At 45.9% G+C, this 27,466-nt stretch overlaps 1 protein-coding gene and 1 pseudogene across 1 annotated transcript; both read right to left on the reverse strand.

Moving 5' to 3' along the window:
* The window catches only part of LOC138287281 (zinc finger protein 271-like), a 523,545-nt pseudogene that overhangs the window by 472,701 nt on the left and 23,378 nt on the right, over window positions 1-27,466 (reverse strand).
* LOC138287282 (zinc finger protein 271-like) lies at window positions 8,304-10,548 on the reverse strand. Its single transcript, XM_069227639.1, has one exon. It carries the CDS (start codon window positions 10,392-10,394, stop codon window positions 8,826-8,828), a length of 1,569 nt encoding a protein of 522 aa, XP_069083740.1. The 5' UTR covers window positions 10,395-10,548; the 3' UTR covers window positions 8,304-8,825.

Raw genomic sequence — 27,466 nt, forward strand, 5'->3', positions numbered from 1 at the left:
CAAGACTGGTGGCACCCCAAAGACCCCCCTTATTCCACTGCCTGTGGTTGGGGTTACCTTTGAAAGGGTAGGGGTTGACATAGTTGGCCCCCTTGACCCACCTACTGCTTCAGGCAATAGGTTTATCTTGGTGGTAGTGGACCATGCCACAAGATATCCTGAAGCAATTCCTCTAAGGACCACTACAGCTCCTGCAGTGGCAAAAGCCCTCCTGGGAATCTTTTCCAGGGTGGGTTTCCCAAAAGAGGTGGTATCAGACAGGGGTAGCAACTTTATGTCTGCATACTTGAAGGCCATGTTGAAGGAATGTGGTGTAACATACAAATTCACCACACCTTATCATCCAGAAACGAATGGACTGGTAGAGAGGTTTAAAAAAACTCTCAAGGGAATGATAATGGGACTCCCTGAAGAACTCAGGAGGAGATGGGATGTCCTGTTACCTTGCCTCCTTTTTGCTTACAGGGAGGTACCCCAGAAAGGAGTGGGCTTCAGCCCCTTTGAACTCCTATTTGGGCACCCTGTAAGAGGTCCTCTAACACTTGTAAAGGAGGGTTGGGAACAACCTTTAAAAGCTCCTAAGCAAGACATAGTGGACTATCTACTTGGCCTAAGATCCAGAATGGCTGAGTATATGAAAAAGGCCAGTAAAAACCTTCAGGCCAGCCAAGAGCTCCAAAAGCAATGGCATGACCAGAAGGCTGTTCTGATTCAGTACCAACCAGGACAGAAGGTGTGGGTCTTGGAGCCTGTGGCCCCAAGAGCACTCCAAGACAAATGGAGTGGACCCCACATTATTGTTGAAAAGAAGGGAGAAGTCACCTACTTGGTCGACTTGGGCACTGCCAGGCGTCCCCTTAGGGTGCTCCATGTCAATCGCCTAAAACCCTACTATGACAGGGCTGATCTCACCCTGCTCATGGCAACAGATGAAGGACAGGAAGAAGAGAGTGACCCTCTCCCTGATCTCTTCTCTTCCACAGAACAAGATGCTCTAGTGGAAGGTGTAGTTTTAGCAGACTGTCTTACTGCTGAGCAGAAAGACCACTACATAAATCTCCTGGGTCAGTTTTCTGAACTCTTTTCTACTGTGCCAGGCACCACTCCTTGGTGTGAGCACATTATAGATACTGGAGACAGCATGCCTGTCAAAAGTAAGATCTATAGGCAGCCTGACCATGCCAGGGACTGCATAAAACAAGAGGTTCAGAAAATGCTTGAACTGGGAGTGGTTGAACACTCTGAAAGCCCATGGGCCTCTCCTGTGGTGCTTGTACCAAAGCCTCACTCCAAAGATGGGAAAAGAGAAATGAGGTTTTGTGTAGATTACAGAGATTACCAGGTAACTAAAACTGATGCTCACCCTATACCCAGGGCAGATGAGCTAATAGATACACTGTCATCTGCCAAGTATCTAAGCACCTTTGATTTGACTGCAGGGTATTGGCAGATCAAGTTATCAGAGGATGCTAAAGCAAAAACTGCATTTTCGACTATTGGAGGGCACTACCAATTCACAGTAATGCCCTTTGGTTTGAAAAATGCACCTGCCACTTTTCAGAGGTTGGTGAATACAGTCCTGCAAGGGTTGGAGGCTTTTAGTGCAGCATATCTAGATGATATAGCTGTCTTTAGCTCCACCTGGGATGGTCCACCTATGGAAAGTTTTGGAGGCCCTGCAAAAGGCAGGCCTCACTATCAAGGCTTCAAAATGCCAGATAGGGCAGGGGAAAGTGGTTTATCTGGGACACCTTGTAGGTAAAGAACAGATTGCACCACTTCAGGGTAAAATCCAAACTATCATAGATTGGGTTCCCCCTACAACTCAGACCCAGGTGAGAGCCTTCTGAGGCCTCACTGGGTATTACAGGAGGTTCATAAAGAACTATGGCTCCATAGCAGCCCCTCTTAATGACCTCACTTCTAAGAAAATGCCTAAAAAGGTATTGTGGACAGCTAGCTGTCAGAAAGCTTTTGAGGAGCTGAAACAGGCCATGTACACTGCACCTGTCATAAAAAGCCCATGTTACTCCAAGAAATTCATTGTTCAAATTGATGCATCTGAATTAGGGGTAGGGGCAGTCTTATCACAACTCAATTCTGAGGGCCAGGATCAACCTGTTGCTTTTATCAGCAGGAGGTTGACCCCTAGAGAAAAGCGTTGGTCTGCCATGGAGAGGGAGGCCTTTGCTGTGTTCTGGGCACTGAAGAAGTTGAGGCCATACCTGTTTGGCACTCACTTCATTGTTCAGACAGACCACAAACCTCTACTTTGGCTAAAACAAATGAAAGGTGAAAACCCTAAATTGTTGAGGTGGTCCATATCCCTACAGGGAATGGACTATACAGTGGAACATAGACCTGGGAGTACCCACTCCAATGCAGATGGACTCTCCAGATATTTCCACTTAGACAATGAAGACTCATCAGGTCATGGCTAGTCTTATTGTCCTTCGTTTGGGGGGGTTGTGTAGGAAAGTACCATCTTGCCTGGCATGTTACCCCCATATTTCACTGTATATATGTTGTTTTAGTGTATGTGTCACTGGGACCCTGCCAGCCAGGGCCCCAGTGCTCATAAGTGTGCCCTGTATGTGTTCCCTGTGTGATGACTAACTGTCTCACTGAGGCTCTGCTAACCAGAACCTCAGTGGTTATGCTCTCTCTGCTTTCCAAATTGTCACTAACAGGCTAATGACCAATTTCACCAATTCACATTGGCATACTGGAACACCCTTATAATTCCCTAGTATATGGTACTGAGGTACCCAGGGTATTGGGGTTCCAGGAGATCCCTATGGGCTGCAGCATTTCTTTTGCCACCCATAGGGAGCTCTGACAATTCTTACACAGGCCTGCCACTGCAGCCTGAGTGAAATAACATCCACGTTATTTCACAGCCATTTACAACTCCACTTAAGTAACTGATAAGTCACCTATACGTCTAACCTTTACCTGGTAAAGGTTGGGTGCTAAGTTACTTAGGCCCGTATTTATACTTTTTTAGCGCCGCATTTGCGCCGCTTTTTTACGCAAAAGCAACGCAAACTTACAAAATCCAATTGGATTTTGTTAGTTTGCGCCGCTTTTGCGTCAAAAAGCGGCACAAACGCGGCGCTAAAAAAAGTATAAATACGGGCCTTAGTGTGTGGGCACCCTGGCACTAGCCAAGGTGCCCCCACATCGTTCAGGGCAAATTCTCCAGACTTTGTGAGTGCGGGGACACCATTACACGTGTGCACTGGACATAGGTCACTACCTATGTACAGCGTCACAATGGTAACTCCGAACATGGCCATGTAACATGTCTAAGATCATGGAATTGTCACCCCAATGCCATCCTGGCATTGGGTAGACAATTCCATGATCCCCCGATTCTCTAGCACAGACCCGTGTACCGCCAAACTACCTTTCCCGGGGTTTCACTGCAGCTGCTGCTGCTGCCAACCCCTCAGACAGGTTTCTGCCCTCCTGGGGTCCAGCCAGGCTTGGCCCAGGAAGGCAGAACAAAGGACTTCCTCAGAGAGAGGGTGTTACACCCTCTCCCTTTGAAAAAAGGTGTCAGGGCTGGGGAGGAGTAGCGTCCCCCAGCCTCTGGAAATGCTTTGATGGGCACAGATGGTGCCCATCTCTGCATAAGCCAGTCTACACCGGTTCAGGGATCCCCCAGCCCTGCTCTGGCGTGAAACTGGACAAAGGAAAGGGGAGTGACCACTCCCCTGACCTGCACCTCCCAGGGGAGGTGCCCAGAGCTCCTCCAGTGTGCTCCAGACCTCTGCCATCTTGATAACAGAGGTGCTGCTGGCACACTGGACTGCTCTGAGTGGCCAGTGCCAGCAGGTGACGTCAGAGACTCCTTCTGATAGGCTCTTACCTGTGTTGCTAGCTTATCCTCCTTCCTAGGTAGCCAAACCTCCTTTTCTGGCTATTTAGGGTCTCTGCTTTGGGGAATTCTGTAGATAACGAATGCAAGTGCTCATCCGAGTTCCTCTGCATCTCTCTCTTCACCTTCTGCCAAAGGATCGACCGCTGACTGCTCAGGACGCCTGCAAAACCACAACAAAGTAGCAAAGACGACTACTGCAACCTTGTATCGCTGATCCTGCCGCCTTCTCGACTGTTTTCCTGGTGGTGCATGCTCTGGGGGTAGCCTGCCTCCTCTCTGCACTAGGAGCTCTGAAGAAATCTCCCGTGGGTCGACGGAATCTTCCCCCTGCAACCACAGGCAACAAAAGACTGCATCACCGGTCCTCTGGGTCCCCTCTCAGCACATCGAGCGTGGTCCCTTGAACTCAGCAACTCTGTCCAAGTGACTCCCACAGTCCAGTGACTCTTCAGTCCAAGTTTAGTGGAGGTAAGTCCTTGGCTCCCCACGCTAGACTGCATTGCTGGGTACCGCGTGATTTGCAGCTGCTCCGGCTCCTGTGCACTCTTCCAGGATTTCCTTCGTGGACAGCCAAGCCTGGATCCCCGACACTCTAACCTGCAGTGCACAACCTCCTGAGTTGTCCTCGGGCGTTGTGGGACTCCCTTTTGTGTCTTCGGGTGAGCTCCGGTTCATTCCTCTTTGTAGTGCACCTCTGCATGTGCTGCCTGCTTCTGTGAGGGCTCCCTGACTTGCTGGGCGCCCCCTTTGTCTCCTCACCCAAGTGGCGACATCCTGGTCCCTCCTGGGCCACAGCAGCATCCAAAAACCCTAACCGCGACCCTTGCAGCTAGCAAGGCTTGTTTGCGGTCTTTCTGCGTGGGAACACCTCTGCAAGCTTCTTCACCACGTGGGACATCCATCCTCCAAAGAGGAAGTTTCTAGCCCTCTTCGTTCTTGCAGAATCCACAGTTTCTACCATCCGGTGGCAGCTTCTTTGCACCATCAGCTGGCATTTCCTGGGCATCTGCCCACTCTCAACTTTGTCGCGACTCTTGGACTTGGTCCTCTTGTTCCACAGGTACTCTCATCCGGAAATCCACTTTGGTTGCATTGCTGGTGTTGGTCTTCCTTGCAGAATTCCCCTATCACGACTTCTCTGCTCTCTGGGGGATATAGGTGCACTTCACACCTACTTTTCAGGGTCTAGGGGTGGGCTATTTCTCACTGAGATACTTTTGGCATATTGTCATTAAAATAAAGTACCTTTATTTTTAGTATATCTGTGTATTCTGTTTTCTTATGATATTGTGCATATGACCCCAGTGGTATAGTAGGAGCTTTACATGTCTCCTAGTTCAGCCTAAGCTGCTTTGCCATAGCTACCTTCTATCAGCCTAAGCTGCTAGAAACACCTCTTCTACACTAATAAGGGATAACTGGACCTGGTACAGAGTGTAAGTACCCCTTGGTACCCACTACAAGCCAGGCCAGCCTCCTACACCTACCTACTTAGCTGAGGAGGAAATCCTCAATACCACGGATGTCTCCGTATATAGTATTGAGGTGTCTTTAGCCTTTAGTGGGACAGAGATACTTAGGACGATCCGAATATTAGTGCCTGACCAAACGGCGGTGCCATGTCACGTAGGTTCTCATTATGCTAATGGGCAGCAGACTCACATGGGTTATGGGTACTGAGTACAATTCTACACCAGGTGGCACCTGTCAGCCTAATCCGGGTTTTCCGGCTAACTAGCAGCGCCTCATCTCTGGCCAAAATGATTGTGGCAACCGGGCGCGTGACAAGAAAGACTTCTCAGGGGAATCGTGGTAAATCAGATCTCATCCCTTTCTCTCAGCTACCAAAGTCAAAGACAACAGAGGCAGAATATAGTTCAATAAAGATTTATTGAAATAACTGCATCGTGGATAAAATAGCATGAATAGCAATAGCTAGGATGATAAAACACAATAAAAGCAAGCATGTGACTAAAAGAGTAAAACACAAATACAGTCCTACCAAACTGTCAAAAGAGGAGTGATCTATAATCTTCCTGCCTACGCTATGTGTGAGTACAGCATAATAAACCTAATCCACCCTTCAGGTTTCCCCCTGGGAGAACATCATGCCTCATACCTGGAGAAAGAAGCCTGTAGTCTAGAGGGACACTGTCCCCGTGTGGATTAGGGGTTCGGCTGTCTAAGTAAGCAGCTGTACGGAAGCAATCAGCAGTCAGTATACAGTCTTGGTCATCTGGCTGGAATCTTCCTCTAACGTGTTTAGGACAAAGGAGTGTTTTTATAATAAACAGCTGACATTCTAAGAAATGGCCCCCATGTATAAGTGCGTGTTTTCTCTGAATGTTGGAGACACAGCATACCACGTTTGTCGGCAACCCTATCTGACTGTACCCTTGAAGAAAGCACAGAGTGCCTACTAAGACCCTAATGCTTTCCTAGGCGAAAGGACAATGTGATAGAGGAAAATAAAGCAGCACAGCAAATATGGCTATTGCTAGAAAAATAAAGCAATGCTGAATAAAATGTACCTAGGTGAACGTGCACAGCTGCAGGCCTAGTTAGCTAAAATAGCATATATAAAATATGGCTAAAATAGCTATACACCACCAGCACTGCACTGAAGGAGAAGGCCTGAGGTACAGAACTGACTGGAAACTTTTCAATTCGCAGTGACTGCGTGCCGTCACAAAGGTGGAGGAAACTATGCTGCAAGACTTTCATTCTGACAATGATTGACAACATTCAGGAAACATGAAGCCTCTGGACAAACACTTTCTTCAGGTGCTTTTCTTTATATGGAAGAACCAACCATATAAATAGGTGTTTGGAGATCTGCAAATGCTGCGGAAAATTATTCTTGCATTTAGCGCCATCAATCAAGAGCTAACGATGTAGAATCAGAACTACAGGCAGATAACCCTTTCTTCTTCGTCACACAATTGCTTCTAGTGTCAATTCTACAGTTCGCATGATCAAGCGTGCTTGGATGTTTTTCTTTATACGTCTATTTTGCCAAAGGCTTCATTTCTTTTATTCCACGTTGTGCTAAACTCACAATGTGTTTCCTGGTTTTCATGTTTCTTCCTGCAACATGTAGAGACATGAACAACTGCTGGGAAAAGACACCTTTGGAAATTACCATCTTTTGCCAGGCATCCCCCAGATTTTTGCTGAACACGTTTTGGTGGCTTCAGTACTCTGCACACTTGTGCAAACCATGGATAAAGTGCTTGTGCTATATGGTAAAACTGGTATACACTTAATTGGCACATTTAAATTACTTACAAACCCCTGGTAAATGATGCTTCTTATATGCTGGGTCTATACTACTAGTGAGCTGCAGCATAAACTTTTTGCCAGGCTGAAACCTTCTTTATCAATACTTAAAAGTTACCCTTAAGGCAGGCCCTAAAGTTTCATAGGGGAAGCAGAATGGTACTTAATAGTAGGGCATGTGTACTTAAGTTTTCTATGTCTTGTCAGTAAAAATCCCTAAAGTTGTTCTTCAATGTGGCAAGGCTAGCCTTCCCTATATTAAAAATGGGTGACCTTATTATATTTAATTAGTGATAACAGTTTGAGAACAGCTAGAAAAATACTTCTGTCACTTATCTGAATTGTAATTTTAAATCCTCTTTAATAGCACAGTCAGATTTTAATTTACTATTATGAAAATGCCAACTTGAGAAGGTTTTTACCATATTTGGGATATGAGCCTGTTCAGACTCATTAGGGAAGGATCAAGTATCAAAAGTAGAAAAGAAACAATACCCCCACTAACCAGAGTTTAAACTCTGCTGGCCTCTGTGAGTCATGACCTCCCCCAAGTGCTGTCCTGCACATCATGGACCCTTGGCTAGAGCCAGAGTGTACTTCTAACTGCTCAACTGAAGGTTTCACTGAATGCAGCGCACAATGGCACAGCGCCTCACCGAACAGCACACCCAGCTCCTGTTCATTGGATTTATCGGACCTGATGCAGAGACTTGCATTGCAGAATCCTGCAGCTCCCAATCTTCAGCTCCACCGGGCCAGACGCAGAGCTTCACTTAGCAGCACCACGCCACTCCCGATCGGCGCTTCACCAGACCCGGTGCGGGGTGATGCAATCTCACATGACAGCACCACACAACCCTTTAACGTTGGCTTCAACAGGTCCAACACAGTGTCTTCGCACCAAAGGCACTAATTAAACCTGGTCCATGATCCAGCCCGTGCTTCACTGCGGTCACCTGGACTGGTGAGGGTGTGCTGTTCCTGTGCAATCAGATACCCATAATTGGTGCTTCACTGCGGTCACCTGAACTGGTGAGGGTGTGCTGTTCCTGTGCAATCAGATACCCATAATTGGTGCTTCGCGCCGTTTGATGCTATTTTTACTAAAACTGTAAAAACATAAAACCGATTCTACTGATTGGATTTTTGTTGTCATGGTGCCAGTTTATTTATTGAAATATCTTCTATTTTTCTAATTGGTTTGAAACTCTTATTCCTTTTGTGTTGTGTTTCACTTTATTACTTATACAGTGCAACTGGAATACTTTACACGTTGCCCATACGTTAAGCCTGACTGCTTAACCAGAGGGTTAATTTCAAGTTTATTTAGTGACATTTGTAGTTCACCCTGACAAGGACTGTGATTATTATTAGAACAGGGTTCTCACTCCCTTCAACCAATAATCCAGTTTCATACAGACACTTTTATAATGCTACAAATATCTCTTCTTTTCTTTACTCAGACTAGTCAGGTTTTCCATCATCTGCTTATCATCTGGCATTTGAATGTTCCACATATTTGTAATTTTATCATTTTCTGTAATTCCTTCATCTCACAATAACTGCACTTTTTTGCTCCTGTGTTTGTCCACAGATGGGTCAGTATTATTGTTGACATACTTAAATTATTATCAAATGTGTTGCATTTCTATAATTATTTCTATGTTTGACCAGTGTTGGTGTGTGTTTGCTGATGTGTTTGTAGGTTGGAGAATTGACTAAAGCTCTTCACACATGCACTACATTCTAATGGTTTTTCCCCTGTGTGTCTTCGCTGATGTGTTTTTAGGGCTGATAACTGACTAAAGCTCTTCACACAGTCACTGCAGCTAAATGGTTTTTCCCCTGTGTGTGTTCGATGATGTGTTTGTAGGTTTGAGAACTGACTAAAGCTCTTCACACATTCACTACATTTGAATGGTTTTTCCCCTGTGTGTGTTCTTTGATGGTTCCTTAATGTTGAGGAAAGACTAAAACTACTTGTGCATTCACTGCAATGGTATGGCTTTTCGCCTGTGTGTTTGCGCTGATGTCGTTTTAGTTTTGATAAAAAACTAAAGCTCTTCCCACATTCACTGCACTTGAATGGTTTTTCCCCTGTGTGTGTTCTTTGATGGTTCCTTAATGTTGAGGAAAGACTAAAACTACTTGTGCATTCACTGCAATGGTATGGCTTTTCGCCTGTGTGTTTGCGCTGATGTCGTTTTAGTTTTGATGAAAAACTAAAGCTCTTCATACATTCACTGCACTTGAATAGTTTTTTCCCTGTGTGTTTGTGCTGATGTCGTTCTAGTTTTGATAAAAGACTAAAGCGCTTCCCACGTTCACTGCACTTGAATGGTTTTTCCCGTGTGTGTTTGCGCTGATGTCTTTTTAGTTTTGATAACAAACTAAAGCGCTTCCCACATTCACTGCACTTGAAAGGTTTGTCCCCTGTGTGTGTTCTTTGATGTTTCCTTAATGTTGAGGAACAATTAAAACTACTTCTGCATTCATTACAATGGTACGGTTGTTCCCCTGTGTGTGTCCGCTGATGGACTTGGAGGTGTGATAACTGACTATATTTCTTCACACATTCACTGCAATGGTATGGTTTTTCCCCTGTGTGTTTGCGCTGATGACGTTTTAGGTTTGATAAATCGCTAAAGCTCTTCACACATTCACTACATTTGAATGGTTTTTCCCCTGTGTGTCTACGCTGATGAATCCTTAAGACTGATGATTCACTGAAGCTACTTCCACATTCATTGCAATGGTATGGTTTTTCCCCAGTGTGTGTTCGCTGATGAGTCCTTAATGCTGAAGAATAACTAAAGCTCTTCACACATTCACTGCAATGGTACGGTTTTTCCCCTGTGTGCGTTCGCTGATGTTCTTGTAGTTGATATAACCAACTAAAGCTCTTCACACATTCACTGCACTTGTGTGGTTTTACCCCCTGGTGTGTTTGCTGATGCTTTTGAAGTGTTGAAAACTGCATGAAGCTCTTCACACATTCAGTGCATTTGAATTGTCTTTCTCCTGTGTGCGTCTGCTGATGGCGCTTTAGTTCTGAGGACGAGCTGAAGCTCTCACTGCATGTGGATGATTTTTCTCTCTTGGTTAGAGTCTCTGGGTCACGTATATATTTTTCTACATCCGATGACTGTGTTACCTCAAAAGCCAACATGGCTGATAAAACCCTAATGTTATTCTCACACTCCATGTATTTGTGTGGTCTTTTGCACATCTGATTTTGAATTTAACAATAATGTACAATGGTAACTAAATACTTGTCACACTCATAATGTGTATAAGGCTTCTTTTTTGGGGGGATTGTGTCTTTAGATCGATAATGGTTTTGCTCACTTGTGGGTGAAGATCCTTCCTTCTCTTGGTTGATGCAAACTGGGAAGTACTCTGTATTTTAGACGGCAGAGCCCCTCTTTCCTTTATCCATCACTTCTGGCTCCACTCCCTGCACCTTTCTCTGGTTGATGTGGTTTGGCCAGAAAGAGTTTACAATACACCCAGAGCGTGGAATGATGATCTGTTATCATTTTAGAAAGCACAGCACTGCTGTAATCACATCATACCGATCCCACGATCAACGCTGGTGTTGGGCACTTGTTTACACAGGAGGTGGTTCATCAGTGTTGTTGTCTTAATTTTCTAGAGGTTGTTTTTTCATCTTGTGGCGTGGGGAGGTGCACAGCTCAGACTCCTACAGTCACAGAACTGCCCTTGACTGCTTCTTCCAGGATCGGTCAGATTATGTTCAGGTTCCTCTGTCTCTGACTGCACTGATTTTGTGCATTTAAGGACTGTTTCCTGTTGGATGTAAAAAGATTGAAAATCACTAAATGGACACGTACTGTAATGTGAATACACAGTGTTTATCTGGTTGTAAAGGTCATCTGTTCTTTGCCATGTTTGAAACTTATCAAAGGACATTTCACCATACACAGTTATTTTATGTGATTGATTACGTCACATCTTCTTTACTTCATAAACGATGGAGATTTACCAGTGTTTACAGAGTAACTTAGTAAGGAAAGGGCCCTCATGGAGCACCAACGTGCTGCAGAGATACAACTTTAGGTAGATGCAAATGGGCAGTATTTAATTTAAACACGAACAGATTGTGGAAACAGAGCTGGATCAGGACATGATACTGTTACTAAAGTTAGAGGAAGTATGTAACAAAGGTAAATCTTCAAGAAGTAGATAACAAAGGTAACTCCATTCACACTCTTCTTCACAATTCTTTCTTGTTCACATTGGATCAGCTGAAGTGCCAACTCTGGTCCTTACCTTGTTGTTTGTTAAAGTATCTTTGCCACTTCCACAGCCCCCTGGGGGTGGGTCAAGCATTTCTGGTTTCTTCAAACCTGGAAGATTAAAGCATTATCGTGAGTTGAGGTGGATTTTCTATCACCAGAATATCCCTCCATCTTCCTGAAACTAGTGCAGCACACAGCCTAGCTCTGGCCCTTACACTTTATACTAACAAGAGATTCTTTAATTTCACCTAAAGCAGATAAAGTTCAGATCCTGATGCACTTTAAGCTGCAGCTCCTTCCAGAACGAGGGGTTCATTGGAATACCTACCTTTACATCATGAGTGCAGACAAGGCGCAGACACAACAGCAATATCAGTCATTTAGCTCTTAACAGAGGGAATCCATCACAATCAATAATTGACCTGACATATCCCCGCAGCCAAGAGATGTATTCATATTAAACTACTGTTGCTTTTTGTTCCTTTCAAAGCTATCTGACTCAGTGTTGTCTATTTGGTGCAGAGGAGGCTACTTTGCAGCCAGATCTGCCTTTGGCAGAGCTGGAGGAGGTGTCTGTTGGCCGCAGGTCAATGGGGCATTTCTACCTTTCCGCATTTCTTATTGCCAGATTAACTTCATTTCCATTCTACCGCCTGCATCCCACGCCCCTGTATCTGCATACTCACTCTACAGGGCTCACTGTTCATCAAAACATGGGGACCAACTCGAAACCTGTACAAAGCAGAAAACAGGTAACAGCCTGATAATCAAATGGCCATGGTTGGCAGTTCGAGGATCACAAGCATAATTTTTAGAAGCTCGCCTGAGAAATACAAACATAGGCGGTGCATGGGTAGGTGCTTATGAGGTACAAACATGGGCGGTGCACAGGTGGTGCTTATGAGGTACAGTGTTCCAAAAGAACGGACTCCATTCCGCCAGTTAAGGTTGGGGTCTTTTCATGGACCACATGCATTAGTCTTACAGGAACAGTAGCCCTCAATCATCACTGGGTGACATGCTTCATTATCGGACCTTGCTCCTCATCAGGCCGGCACTGCAATGCCTGACGGGTCCTACTAGAGGGTTCTTTGTCGGAGATCTTTTTAAGAAAGAATGCTGGTAGTGAGTGGATGTGAGAGGGGCAGGGAAAACTGCTAAAATTGGCATAAGGTGCCCAAGATAACTATATTTAATACAGCCTGGCACCCCTGCCAAGGTTAAAAACAAAAGGAGGGGGAAGTACAGAAAACAATGGTATGGTTCCCTACCAACAACTAAATGCATGTATACCATTCTAATTAGAGATTCAGATACTAGGGAACTGTGTGTGGGTATTCCCTACACTACAGAACTGTCCCAGTATTCCTAGTTCCACCAAAAACAAGTTGGTGGAACCCTTCCTTCGTGGACCACATCAGGCAGCCCACCTAGGGGTGTGACTAGCCTGGTAGAGCAACACGCCTACCTGCAGAGCTAATTTACTGCCTGTCCTGGTGCCAAATGGCCTTCAGGGAAGAGGGTTGCCTCTCCCAGGTCTGCAGGAAGTCAGGATCACATAGCGATGGCGGCAGGTACTTTAAAGTCCCTGGCCTTGGTATGCAGCTTTAACAGCCATCCTGCTGGAGGAGGTGATAGCACCTTCCTATGGAGCAGGCATTGTTTCTGCCCTCGGAGAATGTGGGCTCTCACCTCCAGGGGGGGTCAGAAAGTCATCAGTGGTGGCAGGCTGATTGAAACCAGCACACTAGAGGACCAGAAGGTTTCAGGGGGCACTTCTAAAGTGCCTCTGGGTGCATGTCATAATAAATCCAATACTGGCATCAGTCAGGATTTATTAAGATGAGGTATTTGATACTAAACACCATAGGTTTCAGTGAAGCCATTATATACTTGGGTAACTCATTATGACCAATGCTCAGTAGATACCTTAAGATGGCTTCCTTTTTCACTTGGAATATCAAGCAATTTAACTAGACATCACAGGGGCATATCTGCTCGCACAGACAAGCCTTCACGTATATTATAATGCACCCTGCCCTAGGGCTCCTACGGCCTGCTGTAGGGGTGACTTACATATAAAAATGCATGGCGTTTGGCATGGCACACAATGAGCGTGCCATGCTGTGTTTTCACTCTTGGCTTGCACCATGACATGCAGCTGGCAATAGCTGGCTGTGTGTAATTTGTATGGAGGCCGCTTAGGGTGGCACAATACATGCTGCAGCCCTTAGGGACCCTCTTTAGTACCCATGCCCTAGGTACCAGGGGCACCATTTACTAGGGACTTACGGGAGTACTAAAGTCCTGCCAATTGTTTCATAATTGAGTAGGTTGGTTTTAGGGCAAAGAACGCTGGCACAGGAGCTGGTTTAGCAGGCTTCAGTGCACTGCCAGAGTCGAAAACCAACATCTAGCATTTCAAATAGGTGCAAAAGTGGGAAGACATCTGCAAAGAAGTCAGTTTTCAACACACGTTTACACAAGAAGGGGCACAAAGGTTTGTTGAACTGGACTTACATCAAGCATTACACCTGCCAAGAGAGATTATACTTTCTTCTCTGCGTTACATCCAACCTACACATGACTAGACTATTACATCAGCAACAATGGCCTTCTCAGAGATAGGCCCAATGTCTCTGGCAGAGCAAGTACCCATAACGTCAACATCCCACTAAAAAACTGCATTCAAGAACAGTAGCGACTACAGGATAAAAGGGTACAAAGCAAACCTATATGAGAAGAGACCCAAGAACAGACAGCCTTTATATCAGGGACAGTGGCTCCGAGGACATCTCCACTCTCTGGAAAACCCATATTGTGAGGTTATAAAGGACGACTTGGCTGCAATAGCAACCAGGCGAAATAAGATTATACAAGAACAAAAGAGAGAAACTGGAACTAAAAATGGAAGAATTACAGGTAATTCATAAGAGAACCAGCAGCTTCAAAACATGCCCACAGTTCTAGTCTCAGAGCCAACATGGACCAGAATACGAATTATGAAGCACCAAAGAATGGGTGGGAATAAAGCAGGCAAGATTATACCTTACAAATCTAGGGTGAAGGAGACGAGAGGACTCAAAATAACAGCTGGGTCGGGCATCTCAAATGCGTTCAGGAACTATCATATGCTGTATACAGCTGAGGCCAAGCCCCTGGAACTTATACGCAACTGTCGAGCACCAACCAATTTATCATCACTCAGTGTGTCACATGCAGAAGAGCCTGACTGCTCTATACGGACAGAGGAAGTCATAGCAAGTATAGCCAAGCTCCAAATAAATAAATAATGCACCAGGCTCGGATAGCTCCTCCATACGGTTATACAGAACACTTTATCGCCCTACAGCCCCAATGTTATGGTTCAGTTTTTAAAAAATTGCACTTCAAAACAATTAACACAATAACAGCATTATTTACCCAAGGATTATCCCCGCTTGACAGACGCAGTCTCATGTTCTCCTGTCAGATGCTCTGCCTTTATGTATCATTCCTTAGGTCTAGATTCTATTCACACTGTGACTATCTGTACGTCTCCACGAGATCTGAGGCATGTAAATGCTCTCAGTTCTTTATTGCAATACCAGGCCCCGGGTTATCGCAAACTATGATCATTGCAGTGTCGTGAATTAAAATTATTAACAGGGTTTAGTAGAGCGCTTGGCTACCCAAGTCGGGCATCCCAGCACTGACAGAATTGGTCAGGAAATACACTGTTTAACTGAAGAGATACGTTTTCAGCTGCTTCCTACAACTTGATAAGTTTCCATTTGTCCTAAGATGAATGGAAAGGGAAGTTCCAAATTTTGGACACCAAGGGGCTTATTTTCAAGCCCTGTATGCCGCTGGTACATCACTTTTGGTGACGCACCAGAGGCACATAGCGCAGATCCATATCTACAAGGCCACGCAAAGCCACTTTGCGTGGCTTCTCATTGCCTTATAGGTATTGTGAAAGGGATCGCAGTGCAAGTCGCTGCGCTGCCTAACACTGTGTTAGGGAGGTGCACCATGGGTGTTCAGTGCCCAGATACCCCTAGGGGTGACAGTGCAGCGCTATACAAATAGGAATTGATTGATTGAAGACCCATGGGCATTGACGCATTCCGAAATTTACAAGAATCTGTAAACCTGGGAATGCGTCAAAACTGTACTCCCCAGTGCGCAGCAGGCGCAATGAGGAGAAATATATTTTATCTTTATTTTAATTATTCTAGTTGTTTCCTCTTTTCATGTATACTGCATAGGACTCAAAAAACTACTCGACCACTCTATGGAGAGTCATATTTGATCAGGGCGAGTTATTTTTAGGACTTACTCACCCCTTCTGGCGAGTTGACAAAGAACAGGTGTTCTGTTCAGTTAGAAAGTGGAGGAGCAACACAAGAAGCTTTTATATCTTGTTCTTGCATGTCACATCTGCTCTGTGTTCACAGACAGAGGTCAAGAGTCACTTTGTCTTGCAATTAATTTTCCTTCTGACTGCAGAGTAGCAGGATTTTGTAAGGTGAACTGTCTGACCTGCTGTTTAGAGTGTGAAATAAAAGGCTGCAGGGTGTTAGTCATTTAAATGTTGTGTGTTAAGAAAAACCTATTTCACCTGTACAAACATTTCAAAATATATATCAGTTGTTGTAAAAGGCCATTTTTTGTATTTCTGTGTGATGAAAAAAATATTTTCATAGGATGAAAAGAAATCAGAATACTTTACGTGTTGATGTGCAAAGGATATGTTTTCTGAAATCCAATTTTCACAGATTGTTAATACAGTATATAGTTTTATCAGTAAAGCTGCAAGTTAGTGAAAAGGTTTTTGGACATTTCTTGGTAATTTACTATGTGGAGATGACAATATGCTACCACATCATGGTTTAGCAATATATTTGAGTGAGTGTTTAAACAAACTGAGAAACACTCGTGCCCTGATGGAAATGCTATTATTAAACTATAAACAAGTTATCGGCCATGTGTCCTCTATATGTAGGCTAGATTCTTGTGATACATGCAGCAAACTTTAGTCTACTTAATCAAACAAAAGAGGTTTTTTTGTACTGCAGAAATGCTGAGCTCATATGTTTGAAGGTGCAATCATATGTGAATATAAAGAAAAAGGAGACTCTGTAAACTATTTGCCTAGGATCACACAATTTGAGACTTGTTTATGGGTCAAGTACATTACAGTTAGGTGGAGTAAATTATTCAAGTTACTTGACCTGCAGGTCTAGTAACATTTTTATGAGTTTTCGAGGCCTGCTGCGTTTTACAGCAGACATAGAAGAAGGAAAATGCCTCGCTGGATTGTTTTTGTGCAATGGTGCCTGCGTTGGCGCTCGGCGGCAATTTGTGGACCAGCACAGGGTGACAGGACAGAAATGCACTGTATCTTGTAAATATGGTGCATATCTGCCCTTTCCCTGTGGCGCGGGGCAGTGCAGCAAGGTCAGCAAAGGCTGCCCTGCGCCACGGGGCTTGTGAATATGATCCCAAATATGCAAATGAGCGACCTCCACCTCTTTCTCTGTTAATTCCAGGAGTGGCAAGCAACGAGAGGCTACTAGAACTAAACTCTCTGGGCTCCCTATAAGGGGTAATGAGGCGCCGAAGGATATTTAGGCCAGGCGTGTATTTTTCCATTTGGTTATCAGCAGCCAATGAAATTTGGTGAGAGCCAAGCATGCTGATAGCATTTTGGGAAGACCCAGCAGTACTCGGGCTGCTAGGTTCCGGATGACTTCCAGCATTTTGGTGACAGGAGAAGAACTGTCTAGATAAACTGTCCTTCTGGTTTCCATAGGAAGCCACTTGAGCGTCTTTCTAAGGGCTCTTGAAAGATAAGATATGTCCCTGCAACTTTCTTTGCCTGGGAGGCCATAGTCAGATCCTTATCTAGTATGACCCCCCAGGTTCTTCACTTCTGGCTTGGGGGCAAGGGGGTGAGTCCCCAAACACGGGTGTCAGAGGAAATAGTCCCATAAGGAAGGGTTATTTCCAATCACCATGACCTCTGATTTATCCTGTTTAACTTGAGACAGTTGATCGACATCAACTATTGGGAAAGAAGACTTCTCCCATGCCCAAAATCTGCCTGTGTCTGTTACACCAGAGTCTTTGTGTTCCTGGTACATTTTAGATTGAAAATGTGACAGGTGGAATCCCTGAATTAATCTTAGGCACTGGTATTTAGTTTGGGCCACATCCCAGTCCACTGTTTTTTGTCCACCATGCCATCTCAGATTAGACCCAGACACATACAAATAAGTCTTTCTCCTGCTGCCACAGGGACAGTCCAGTCGAACTGCCAAACCAGGTCCTCCCGAATCAGAACACAAGCAACCAAAGACCAGTTTGCCATAGTTGGAGCTCTTCAGTCTAGTGCAGCTTATTCCAGTGGCACAGGGAGCTCGGGACCCATGTATGGGTATACCCCGTGTACTCAGGTCGCAGCACAGAAAAGTGATGGGCTGAATCCTTGAATTCATCTCAAACACTGGCAATTACTCTGTGCCACATCCCAGCGTCTAATCCGAGTATACTTATGTAGGAAGTTGGCTCTGTATATACTATTTCAAAGTAAGAAATAGTGTGCACAGAGTCCAAGGGTTCCCCTTAGAGGTAAGATAGTGGCTAAAAGAGATAATTCTAATGCTCCATTTTGTGGTAGTGTGGTCGAGCAGTAGGGTTATCAGAGGGTAGTGTTAAGCATTTGTTGTACACACACAGGCAATAAATGAGGAACACACACTCAAAGACAATTCCAGGCCAATAGGTTTTTATATAGAAAAATATATTTTCTTAGTTTATTTTAAGAACCACAGGTTCAAGATTTACAAACAGTACTTTAAATGAAAGGTATTTCACTCGGGTATCTTAGGAACTTTGAATTATCACAATAGCATGTACAGTTTTGGCAAAAATGGCAATAATCTATTTTAAAAGTGGACACTGTGCAAAAATCAACAGTTCCCGGGGGAGGTAGGTAAATGTTAAGTTCACAGGTAAATACAACACTTACAGGGTTCAAAGTTGGGTCCAAGGTAGCCCACCGTTGGGGGTTCAAGGAAACCCCAAAATTACCTCACCAGCAGCTCAGGGCCGGCCAGGTGCAGAGGTCAAAGTGGTGCCCAAAACACATAGGCTTCAATGGAAATAGGGGTGCCCCGGTGTAGGAAAGTACCATCTTGCCTGGCATGTTACCCCCATTTTTCACTGTATATATGTTGTTTTAGTTGTATGTGTCACTGGGACCCTGGTAACCCAGGGCCCTAGTGTAGGAGGCTGGACTGGCTTGTAGTGAGTACCAAGGGGTACTTGCACCTTGCACCAGGCCCAGTTATCCCTTATTAGTGTATAGGGTGTCTAGCAGCTTAGGCTGATAGATAATGGTAGCTTAGCAGAGCAGCTTAGGCTGAACTAGGAGACGTGTGAAGCTACTACAGTACCACCTAGTGTCATATGCACAATATCATAAGAAAACACAATACACAGTTATACTAAAAATAAAGGTACTTTATTTTTATGACAATATGCCAAAGTATCTTAGAGTGTACCCTCAGTGAGAGGATAGGAAATATACACAAGATATATATACACAATAGCAAAAATATGCAGTATAGTCTTAGAAAACAGTGCAAACAATGTATAGTTACAATAGGATGCAATGGGGAAACATAGGGATAGGGGCAACACAAACCATATACTCCAAAAGTGGAATGCGAACCACGAATGGACCCCAAACCTATGTGACCTTGTAGAGGGTCGCTGGGACTATTAGAAAATAGTGAGAGTTAGAAAAATAACCCTCCCCAAGACCCTGAAAAGTGAGTGCAAAGTGCACTAAAGTTCCCCTAAGGACAAAAGAGTCGTGTTAGAGGAATAATGCAGGAAAGACACAAACCAGCAATGCAACAACTGTGGATTTCCAATCTAGGGTACCTGTGAAACAAGGGGACCAAGTCCAAAAGTCACAAGCAAGTCGTAGATGGGCAGATGCCCAGGAAATGCCAGCTGCGGGTGCAAAGAAGCTTCGACTGGACAGAAGAAGCTGAGGTTTCTGCAGGAACGAAAAGGGCTAGAGACTTCCCCTTTGGTGGACGGATCCCTCTTGCCTTGGAGAGTCGTGCAGAAGTGTTTTCCCGCCGGAAGGACGCCAACAAGCCTTGCTACACGCAAATCGTGCAGTTGGCGTTTTTGGACGCTGCTGGGGCTCAGGAGGGACCAGAAGGTAGCAAATTGGACCTGAAGAGAGAGGGGACGTCGAACAAGACAAAGAGCCCTCACTGAAGCAGGTAGCACCCGGAGAAGTGCTAGAAACAGGCACTACGAGGATGAGTGAAACGGTGCTCGCCGAAGTTGCACAAAGGAGTCCCACGTCGCCGGAGACCAACTTAGAAAGTCGTGCAATGCAGGTTAGAGTGCCGTGGACCCAGGCTTGGCTGTGCACGAAGGATTTCCGCCGGAAGTGCACAGGGGCCGGAGTAGCTGCAAAGTCGCGGTTCCCAGCAATGCAGCCCAGCGAGGTGAGGCAAGGACTTACCTCCACCAAACTTGGGCTGAAGAGTCACTGGACTGTGGGGGTCACTTGGACAGCGTCGCTGGATTCGAGGGACCTCGCTCGTCGTGCTGAGAGGAGACCCAAGGGACCGGTAATGCAGCTTTTTGGTGCCTGCGGTTGCAGGGGGAAGATTCCGTCGACCCACGGGAGATTTCTTCGGAGCTTCTGGTGCAGAGAGGAGGCAGGCTACCCCCACAGCATGCACAAGCAGGAAAACAGTCGAGAAGGCGGCAGGATCAGCGTTACAGAGTTGCAGTAGTCGTCTTTGCTACTATGTTGCAGGTTTGCAGGCTTCCAGCGCGGTCAGCGGTCGTTTCCTTATCAGAAGGTGAAGAGAGAGATGCACAGGAACTCGGCTGAGCTCATGCATTCGTTATCTAAAGTTTCCCCAGAGACAGAGACCCTAAATAGCCAGAAAAGAGGGTTTGGCTACCTAGGAGAGAGGAAAGGCTACTAACACCTGAAGGAGCCTATCAGCAGGAGTCTCTGACGTCACCTGGTGGCACTGGCCACTCAGAGCAGTCCAGTGTGCCAGCAGCACCTCTGTTTCCAAGATGGCAGAGGTCTGGAGCACACTGGAGGAGCTCTGGACACCTCCCAGGGGAGGTGCAGGTCAGGGGAGTGGTCACTCCCCTTTCCTTTGTCCAGTTTCGCGCCAGAGCAGGGGCTAAGGGGTCCCTGAACCGGTGTAGACTGGCTTATGCAGAATTGGGCACATCTGTGCCCAACAAAGCATTTCCAGAGGCTGGGGGAGGCTACTCCTCCCCTGCCTTCACACCATTTTCCAAAGGGAGAGGGTGTCACACCCTCTCTCAGAGGAAGTTCTTTGTTCTGCCATCCTGGGCCAGGCCTGGCTGGACCCCAGGAGGGCAGCTGCCTGTCTGAGGGGTTGGCAGCAGCAGCAGCTGCAGTGAAACCCCAGGAAGGGCAGTCTGGCAGTACCAGGGTCTGTGCTACAGACCACTGGGATCATGGAATTGTACCAACAATGCCAGGATGGCATAGAGGGGGCAATTCCATGATCATAGGCATGTTACATGGCCATATTCGGAGTTACCATGGTGAAGCTACATATAGGTAGTGACCTATATGTAGTGCACGCGTGTAATGGTGTCCCCGCACTCACAAAGTTCAGTGAATTGGCTCTGAACAATGTGGGGGCACCTTGGCTAGTGCCAGGGTGCCCTCACACTAAGTAACTTTGCACCTAACCTTTACCAGGTAAAGGTTAGACATATAGGTGACTTATAAGTTACTTAAGTGCAGTGTGAAATGGCTGTGAAATAACGTGGACATTATTTCACTCAGGCTGCAGTGGCAGGCCTGTGTAAGAATTGTCAGAGCTCCCTATGGGTGGCAAAATAAATGCTGCAGCCCATAGGGATCTCCTGGAACCCCAATACCCTGGGTACCTCAGTACCATATACTAGGGAATTATAAGGGTGTTCCAGTAAGCCAATGTAAATTGGTAAAAATGGTCACTAGCCTGTCAGTGACAATTTGGAAGTAATGAGAGAGCATAACCACTGAGGTTCTGGTTAGCAGAGCCTCAGTGAGACAGTTAGGCACCACACAGGGAACATATACATGCACACCTATGAGCACTGGGGCCCTGTGTGACAGGGTCCCAGTGACACATACATATAGGCCACAAACCTATGAGCACTGGGGTCCTGACCAGCAGGATCCCAGTGACACATAACAACCATACTGAAAACCTAGTGTTTTCACTATGAGCACTGAGGCCTGGCTATCAGGATCCCAGTGAGACAGTGAAAACAGTGACAAACACCCTGACATACACTCACAAACAGGCCAAAAGTGGGGGTAACAAGGCTAGAAAGAGGCTACCTTCTCACACAACCCCCCCCCAAACGAAGGACAATAAGGCTAACCTTGGCCAGTTGAGACTTTATTGTCTAAGTGGTGATAAGTAGAGAGTAGCTCTGCAATAGACTGGTTACTCCCTTTATCATCCACTATATGGTTACTTCCCTGTGGGGATGTAAACCACCCTGTTTGAAGTTTTTTAGCTAACCAACAATGTGAAGATGTATTTTCAGAGTTTCTATCAGTAAGTTTTAGTTTAGAGCAGTGGGAATTATCCACTGAACCTATTTGTAATGATGGAAATGCCAGACAGGGATGCTGTCTCAGTAAAGCCATAGCTGGACAAAAACTTTGTCCATTTGGCTGGAAGAGAGAACAGGGATGCTGTTTCTCTTGAGTTGGAGCAGGGCAGGGATGCTGTCCTATCAGCTCCACACTAGGGCAGGGATGCTGTCCTAAGTGTTGTGAGGCAGTGCAGTGTTTCTGCCCTAAAGTTTCTCTGGGAGGGTTGGAGGGATGCTCCATGTTAACTAAAATGGTGCTCTTTTTCTCACCAATGTTAGTTATCACACAGAGAGGTACTTCCACCTCAGGGAGTACAGTTTTGCCAACTGATGATTCCCTTGGAACAGGTGCCACCCCAGGAGAGGTTTCTCCCACCACAGGAATGGTATCCTGAATGGTAGGGTGGTTAGGGGATACTGTGATACCCTTTTTACCTGTTGATGGAGAGGGATCCTGAGTTTTCAGGCCTTCTCTCCTTTGCTTTTTCATTTCACTTGAAATGAGAGGGAACAATTCCTCAGGGATGCCCAGCATGGCTGCATGGGCATAAAACTCTACATCAGCCCAACCTGAGGCCTCTAGGTCATTACCTAAGAGACAGTCTACAGGTAAGCTAGGTGATACCACCACCTGCTTAGGGCCAGTAACTCCACCCCAACTAAACTGAATTATAGCTAAGGGAAGAAACTTAGTGGAGTTATGGACATCAATAATCTTATACTGTTGTCCAATGATGTGTTGATCAGGGTGCACTAGGTTGTCAGTCACCAAAGTGAAACTGGCACCTGTGTCCCTGTAGGCCAAGGCCTCAACACCATTTATTGAAACTGTCTGCCTGTACTTATCCATTGTAAGGGGACAAGCAGCCAGTGTGGCAAGGCCAATGCCACTAGGTGTGACAGAAACTGTCTTGGGACTGATTACATCAGTTTCCACTATGGACCCATAAGTGAACCCAACTACACCCTTTGCTTGACTGTTGCCAGCAGTCCCACCACTAGTACCACTACTGCTAGGGGCACTAGAGCTTGATGTATTAGTGGTGGTAGGCTCAGGGGGTTTACCTGGACAGAACTTATCCCCTGGCCTATGGCCTCTATTTTTACACACAAAGCACCAAGGCTTTTTAATGTGTGCAGGTTGGGAAGAAGAGGAAGAATTTGTTTTATCCCCACCCTCTGAAGAGTGTTTAAGATTTGAAGTGGGATCTTTGGTTTTACCCTTATCCCCATGCTTATCTTGAGATTTTTCACCATCTTTCTTCTTATTGCCATCTTTGTCACCCCCTGTATGAACTTTTCTGTTCACCCTTGTTCTGACCCATTTGTCTGCCTTCTTTACCAATTCTTGGGGAGAGGTCAGATCAGAGTCTACCAGGTACTGGTGCAACAAATCAGACACACAATTATTAAGTATATGCTCTCTCAGGATTGTGTTATACAGGCTTTCATAATCAGTAACTTTACTGCCATGTAACCACCCCTCCAAGGCCTTCACTGAATGGTCAATGAAATCAACCCAGTCTTGTGAAGACTCCTTTTTGGTCTCTCTGAACTTTATCCTGTACTGTTCAGTGGTTAAGCCATAACCATCCAGGAGTGCATTCTTAAGAACTGTAAAATTATTGGCATCACTTTCTTTCACAGTAAGGAGTCTATCCCTACCCTTTCCACTAAATGATAGCCATAGGATAGCAGCCCACTGCCTTTGAGGGACATCCTGTACAACACAGGCCCTCTCAAGTGCAGCAAACCACTTGTTAATGTCATCCCCCTCCTTATAAGGGGGAACTATCTTGTGCAGATTCCTGGAATCATGCTCTTTTGCAGGATGACTATGGGGAATACTGCTGCTGCCACCATGGGTATCTAAACCCAACTTCTGTCTTTCCCTCTCTATTTCTAAAGACTGTCTATCCAAATCCAGCTGTTGCTTCTTGAGCTTCAGTCTGGTTTGTTCCACTCTCAATCTATTGAGCTCCCTTTCTAACAATCTGTCATCAGGGTGGGTGGGAGGGACATTTCTAGATACAGAGGTATGATGGGAATGAACAGAAGGAGACCTGTCCCTTACAGAGGGCACCCTAACAGCTTGGCTACCAGCATAATGTGAGATCACATCATCAGTATGGTGTGATTCAACCTCTGTACCAACTATGCTAGACTGTCTAGTAATGGGCAGGCTGAGAAGTTTCTTTCCTGAACCTTTTCCTGGGGGAGTCCCTGGATCAGATTGAGAACCATTAGCTACTTTTTCTACAGATTGGGCACTTATGGCCTTATCCTGTACTCTAAGCATATTAATTAACAGTTCTAAGGAAGGATTCTTCCCTACACTCAAACCTCTCTCTATGCAGAGACTCCTTGCTCCTTTCCAGCTAAGGTGATCATATGCAAGTTTGGACAGTTCAACATTTTTTCCTGTGCCAGACATTTTTTAGAGAGAGTTAAAGTGATAGAAAAAGAGAAAAAAGTTTTCAGAATTTTTTTGGAAAGACAGAAAAAACTTTTTAAACTTTTAAGAACTTTTTGAAAGTTTAGAAGTACTTTTCAGCACTTAGAAAAGAGTGAAAAGAGGAAATGCAAAACTTTTTGGCTATGTGTATATACACTGACCTTGTTTTGTATATTTTTCTCTTATGAAAAGTACAATGACAAGAGTGGTAAGTAGTCTCAAGCACTTATCCCGTCGCTGCACAACCAATGTAGGAGGCTGGACTGGCTTGTAGTGAGTACCAAGGGGTACTTGCACCTTGCACCAGGCCCAGTTATCCCTTATTAGTGTATAGGGTGTCTAGCAGCTTAGGCTGATAGATAATGGTAGCTTAGCAGAGCAGCTTAGGCTGAACTAGGAGACGTGTGAAGCTACTACAGTACCACCTAGTGTCATATGCACAATATCATAAGAAAACACAATACACAGTTATACTAAAAATAAAGGTACTTTATTTTTATGACAATATGCCAAAGTATCTTAGAGTGTACCCTCAGTGAGAGGATAGGAAATATACACAAGATATATATACACAATAGCAAAAATATGCAGTATAGTCTTAGAAAACAGTGCAAACAATGTATAGTTACAATAGGATGCAATGGGGAAACATAGGGATAGGGGCAACACAAACCATATACTCCAAAAGTGGAATGCGAACCACGAATGGACCCCAAACCTATGTGACCTTGTAGAGGGTCGCTGGGACTATTAGAAAATAGTGAGAGTTAGAAAAATAACCCTCCCCAAGACCCTGAAAAGTGAGTGCAAAGTGCACTAAAGTTCCCCTAAGGACAAAAGAGTCGTGTTAGAGGAATAATGCAGGAAAGACACAAACCAGCAATGCAACAACTGTGGATTTCCAATCTAGGGTACCTGTGAAACAAGGGGACCAAGTCCAAAAGTCACAAGCAAGTCGTAGATGGGCAGATGCCCAGGAAATGCCAGCTGCGGGTGCAAAGAAGCTTCGACTGGACAGAAGAAGCTGAGGTTTCTGCAGGAACGAAAAGGGCTAGAGACTTCCCCTTTGGTGGACGGATCCCTCTTGCCTTGGAGAGTCGTGCAGAAGTGTTTTCCCGCCGGAAGGACGCCAACAAGCCTTGCTACACGCAAATCGTGCAGTTGGCGTTTTTGGACGCTGCTGGGGCTCAGGAGGGACCAGAAGGTAGCAAATTGGACCTGAAGAGAGAGGGGACGTCGAGCAAGACAAAGAGCCCTCACTGAAGCAGGTAGCACCCGGAGAAGTGCCAGAAACAGGCACTACGAGGATGAGTGAAACGGTGCTCGCCGAAGTTGCACAAAGGAGTCCCACGTCGCCGGAGACCAACTTAGAAAGTCGTGCAATGCAGGTTAGAGTGCCGTGGACCCAGGCTTGGCTGTGCACGAAGGATTTCCGCCGGAAGTGCACAGGGGCCGGAGTAGCTGCAAAGTCGCGGTTCCCAGCAATGCAGCCCAGCGAGGTGAGGCAAGGACTTACCTCCACCAAACTTGGGCTGAAGAGTCACTGGACTGTGGGGGTCACTTGGACAGCGTCGCTGGATTCGAGGGACCTCGCTCGTCGTGCTGAGAGGAGACCCAAGGGACCGGTAATGCAGCTTTTTGGTGCCTGCGGTTGCAGGGGGAAGATTCCGTCGACCCACGGGAGATTTCTTCGGAGCTTCTGGTGCAGAGAGGAGGCAGGCTACCCCCACAGCATGCACAAGCAGGAAAACAGTCGAGAAGGCGGCAGGATCAGCGTTACAGAGTTGCAGTAGTCGTCTTTGCTACTATGTTGCAGGTTTGCAGGCTTCCAGCGCGGTCAGCGGTCGTTTCCTTATCAGAAGGTGAAGAGAGAGATGCAGAGGAACTCGGCTGAGCTCATGCATTCGTTATCTAAAGTTTCCCCAGAGACAGAGACCCTAAATAGCCAGAAAAGAGGGTTTGGCTACCTAGGAGAGAGGAAAGGCTACTAACACCTGAAGGAGCCTATCAGCAGGAGTCTCTGACGTCACCTGGTGGCACTGGCCACTCAGAGCAGTCCAGTGTGCCAGCAGCACCTCTGTTTCCAAGATGGCAGAGGTCTGGAGCACACTGGAGGAGCTCTGGACACCTCCCAGGGGAGGTGCAGGTCAGGGGAGTGGTCACTCCCCTTTCCTTTGTCCAGTTTCGCGCCAGAGCAGGGGCTAAGGGGTCCCTGAACCGGTGTAGACTGGCTTATGCAGAATTGGGCACATCTGTGCCCAACAAAGCATTTCCAGAGGCTGGGGGAGGCTACTCCTCCCCTGCCTTCACACCATTTTCCAAAGGGAGAGGGTGTCACACCCTCTCTCAGAGGAAGTTCTTTGTTCTGCCATCCTGGGCCAGGCCTGGCTGGACCCCAGGAGGGCAGCTGCCTGTCTGAGGGGTTGGCAGCAGCAGCAGCTGCAGTGAAACCCCAGGAAGGGCAGTTTGGCAGTACCAGGGTCTGTGCTACAGACCACTGGGATCATGGGATTGTGCCAACTATGCCAGGATGGCATAGAGGGGGCAATTCCATGATCATATACATGTTACATGGCCATATTCGGAGTTACCATGGTGAAGCTACATATAGGTAGTGACCTATATGTAGTGCACGCGTGTAATGGTGTCCCCGCACTCACAAAGTTCAGGGAATTGGCTCTGAACAATGTGGGGGCACCTTGGCTAGTGCCAGGGTGCCCTCACACTAAGTAACTTTGCACCTAACCTTTACCAGGTAAAGGTTAGACATATAGGTGACTTATAAGTTACTTAAGTGCAGTGTAAAATGGCTGTGAAATAACGTGGACGTTATTTCACTCAGGCTGCAGTGGCAGGCCTGTGTAAGATTTGTCAGAGCTCCCTATGGGTGGCAAAAGAAATGCTGCAGCCCATAGG

Source organism: Pleurodeles waltl, chromosome 4_1 (assembly GCF_031143425.1).
Source record: "Pleurodeles waltl isolate 20211129_DDA chromosome 4_1, aPleWal1.hap1.20221129, whole genome shotgun sequence".
Lineage (NCBI taxonomy): Eukaryota > Metazoa > Chordata > Amphibia > Caudata > Salamandridae > Pleurodeles > Pleurodeles waltl.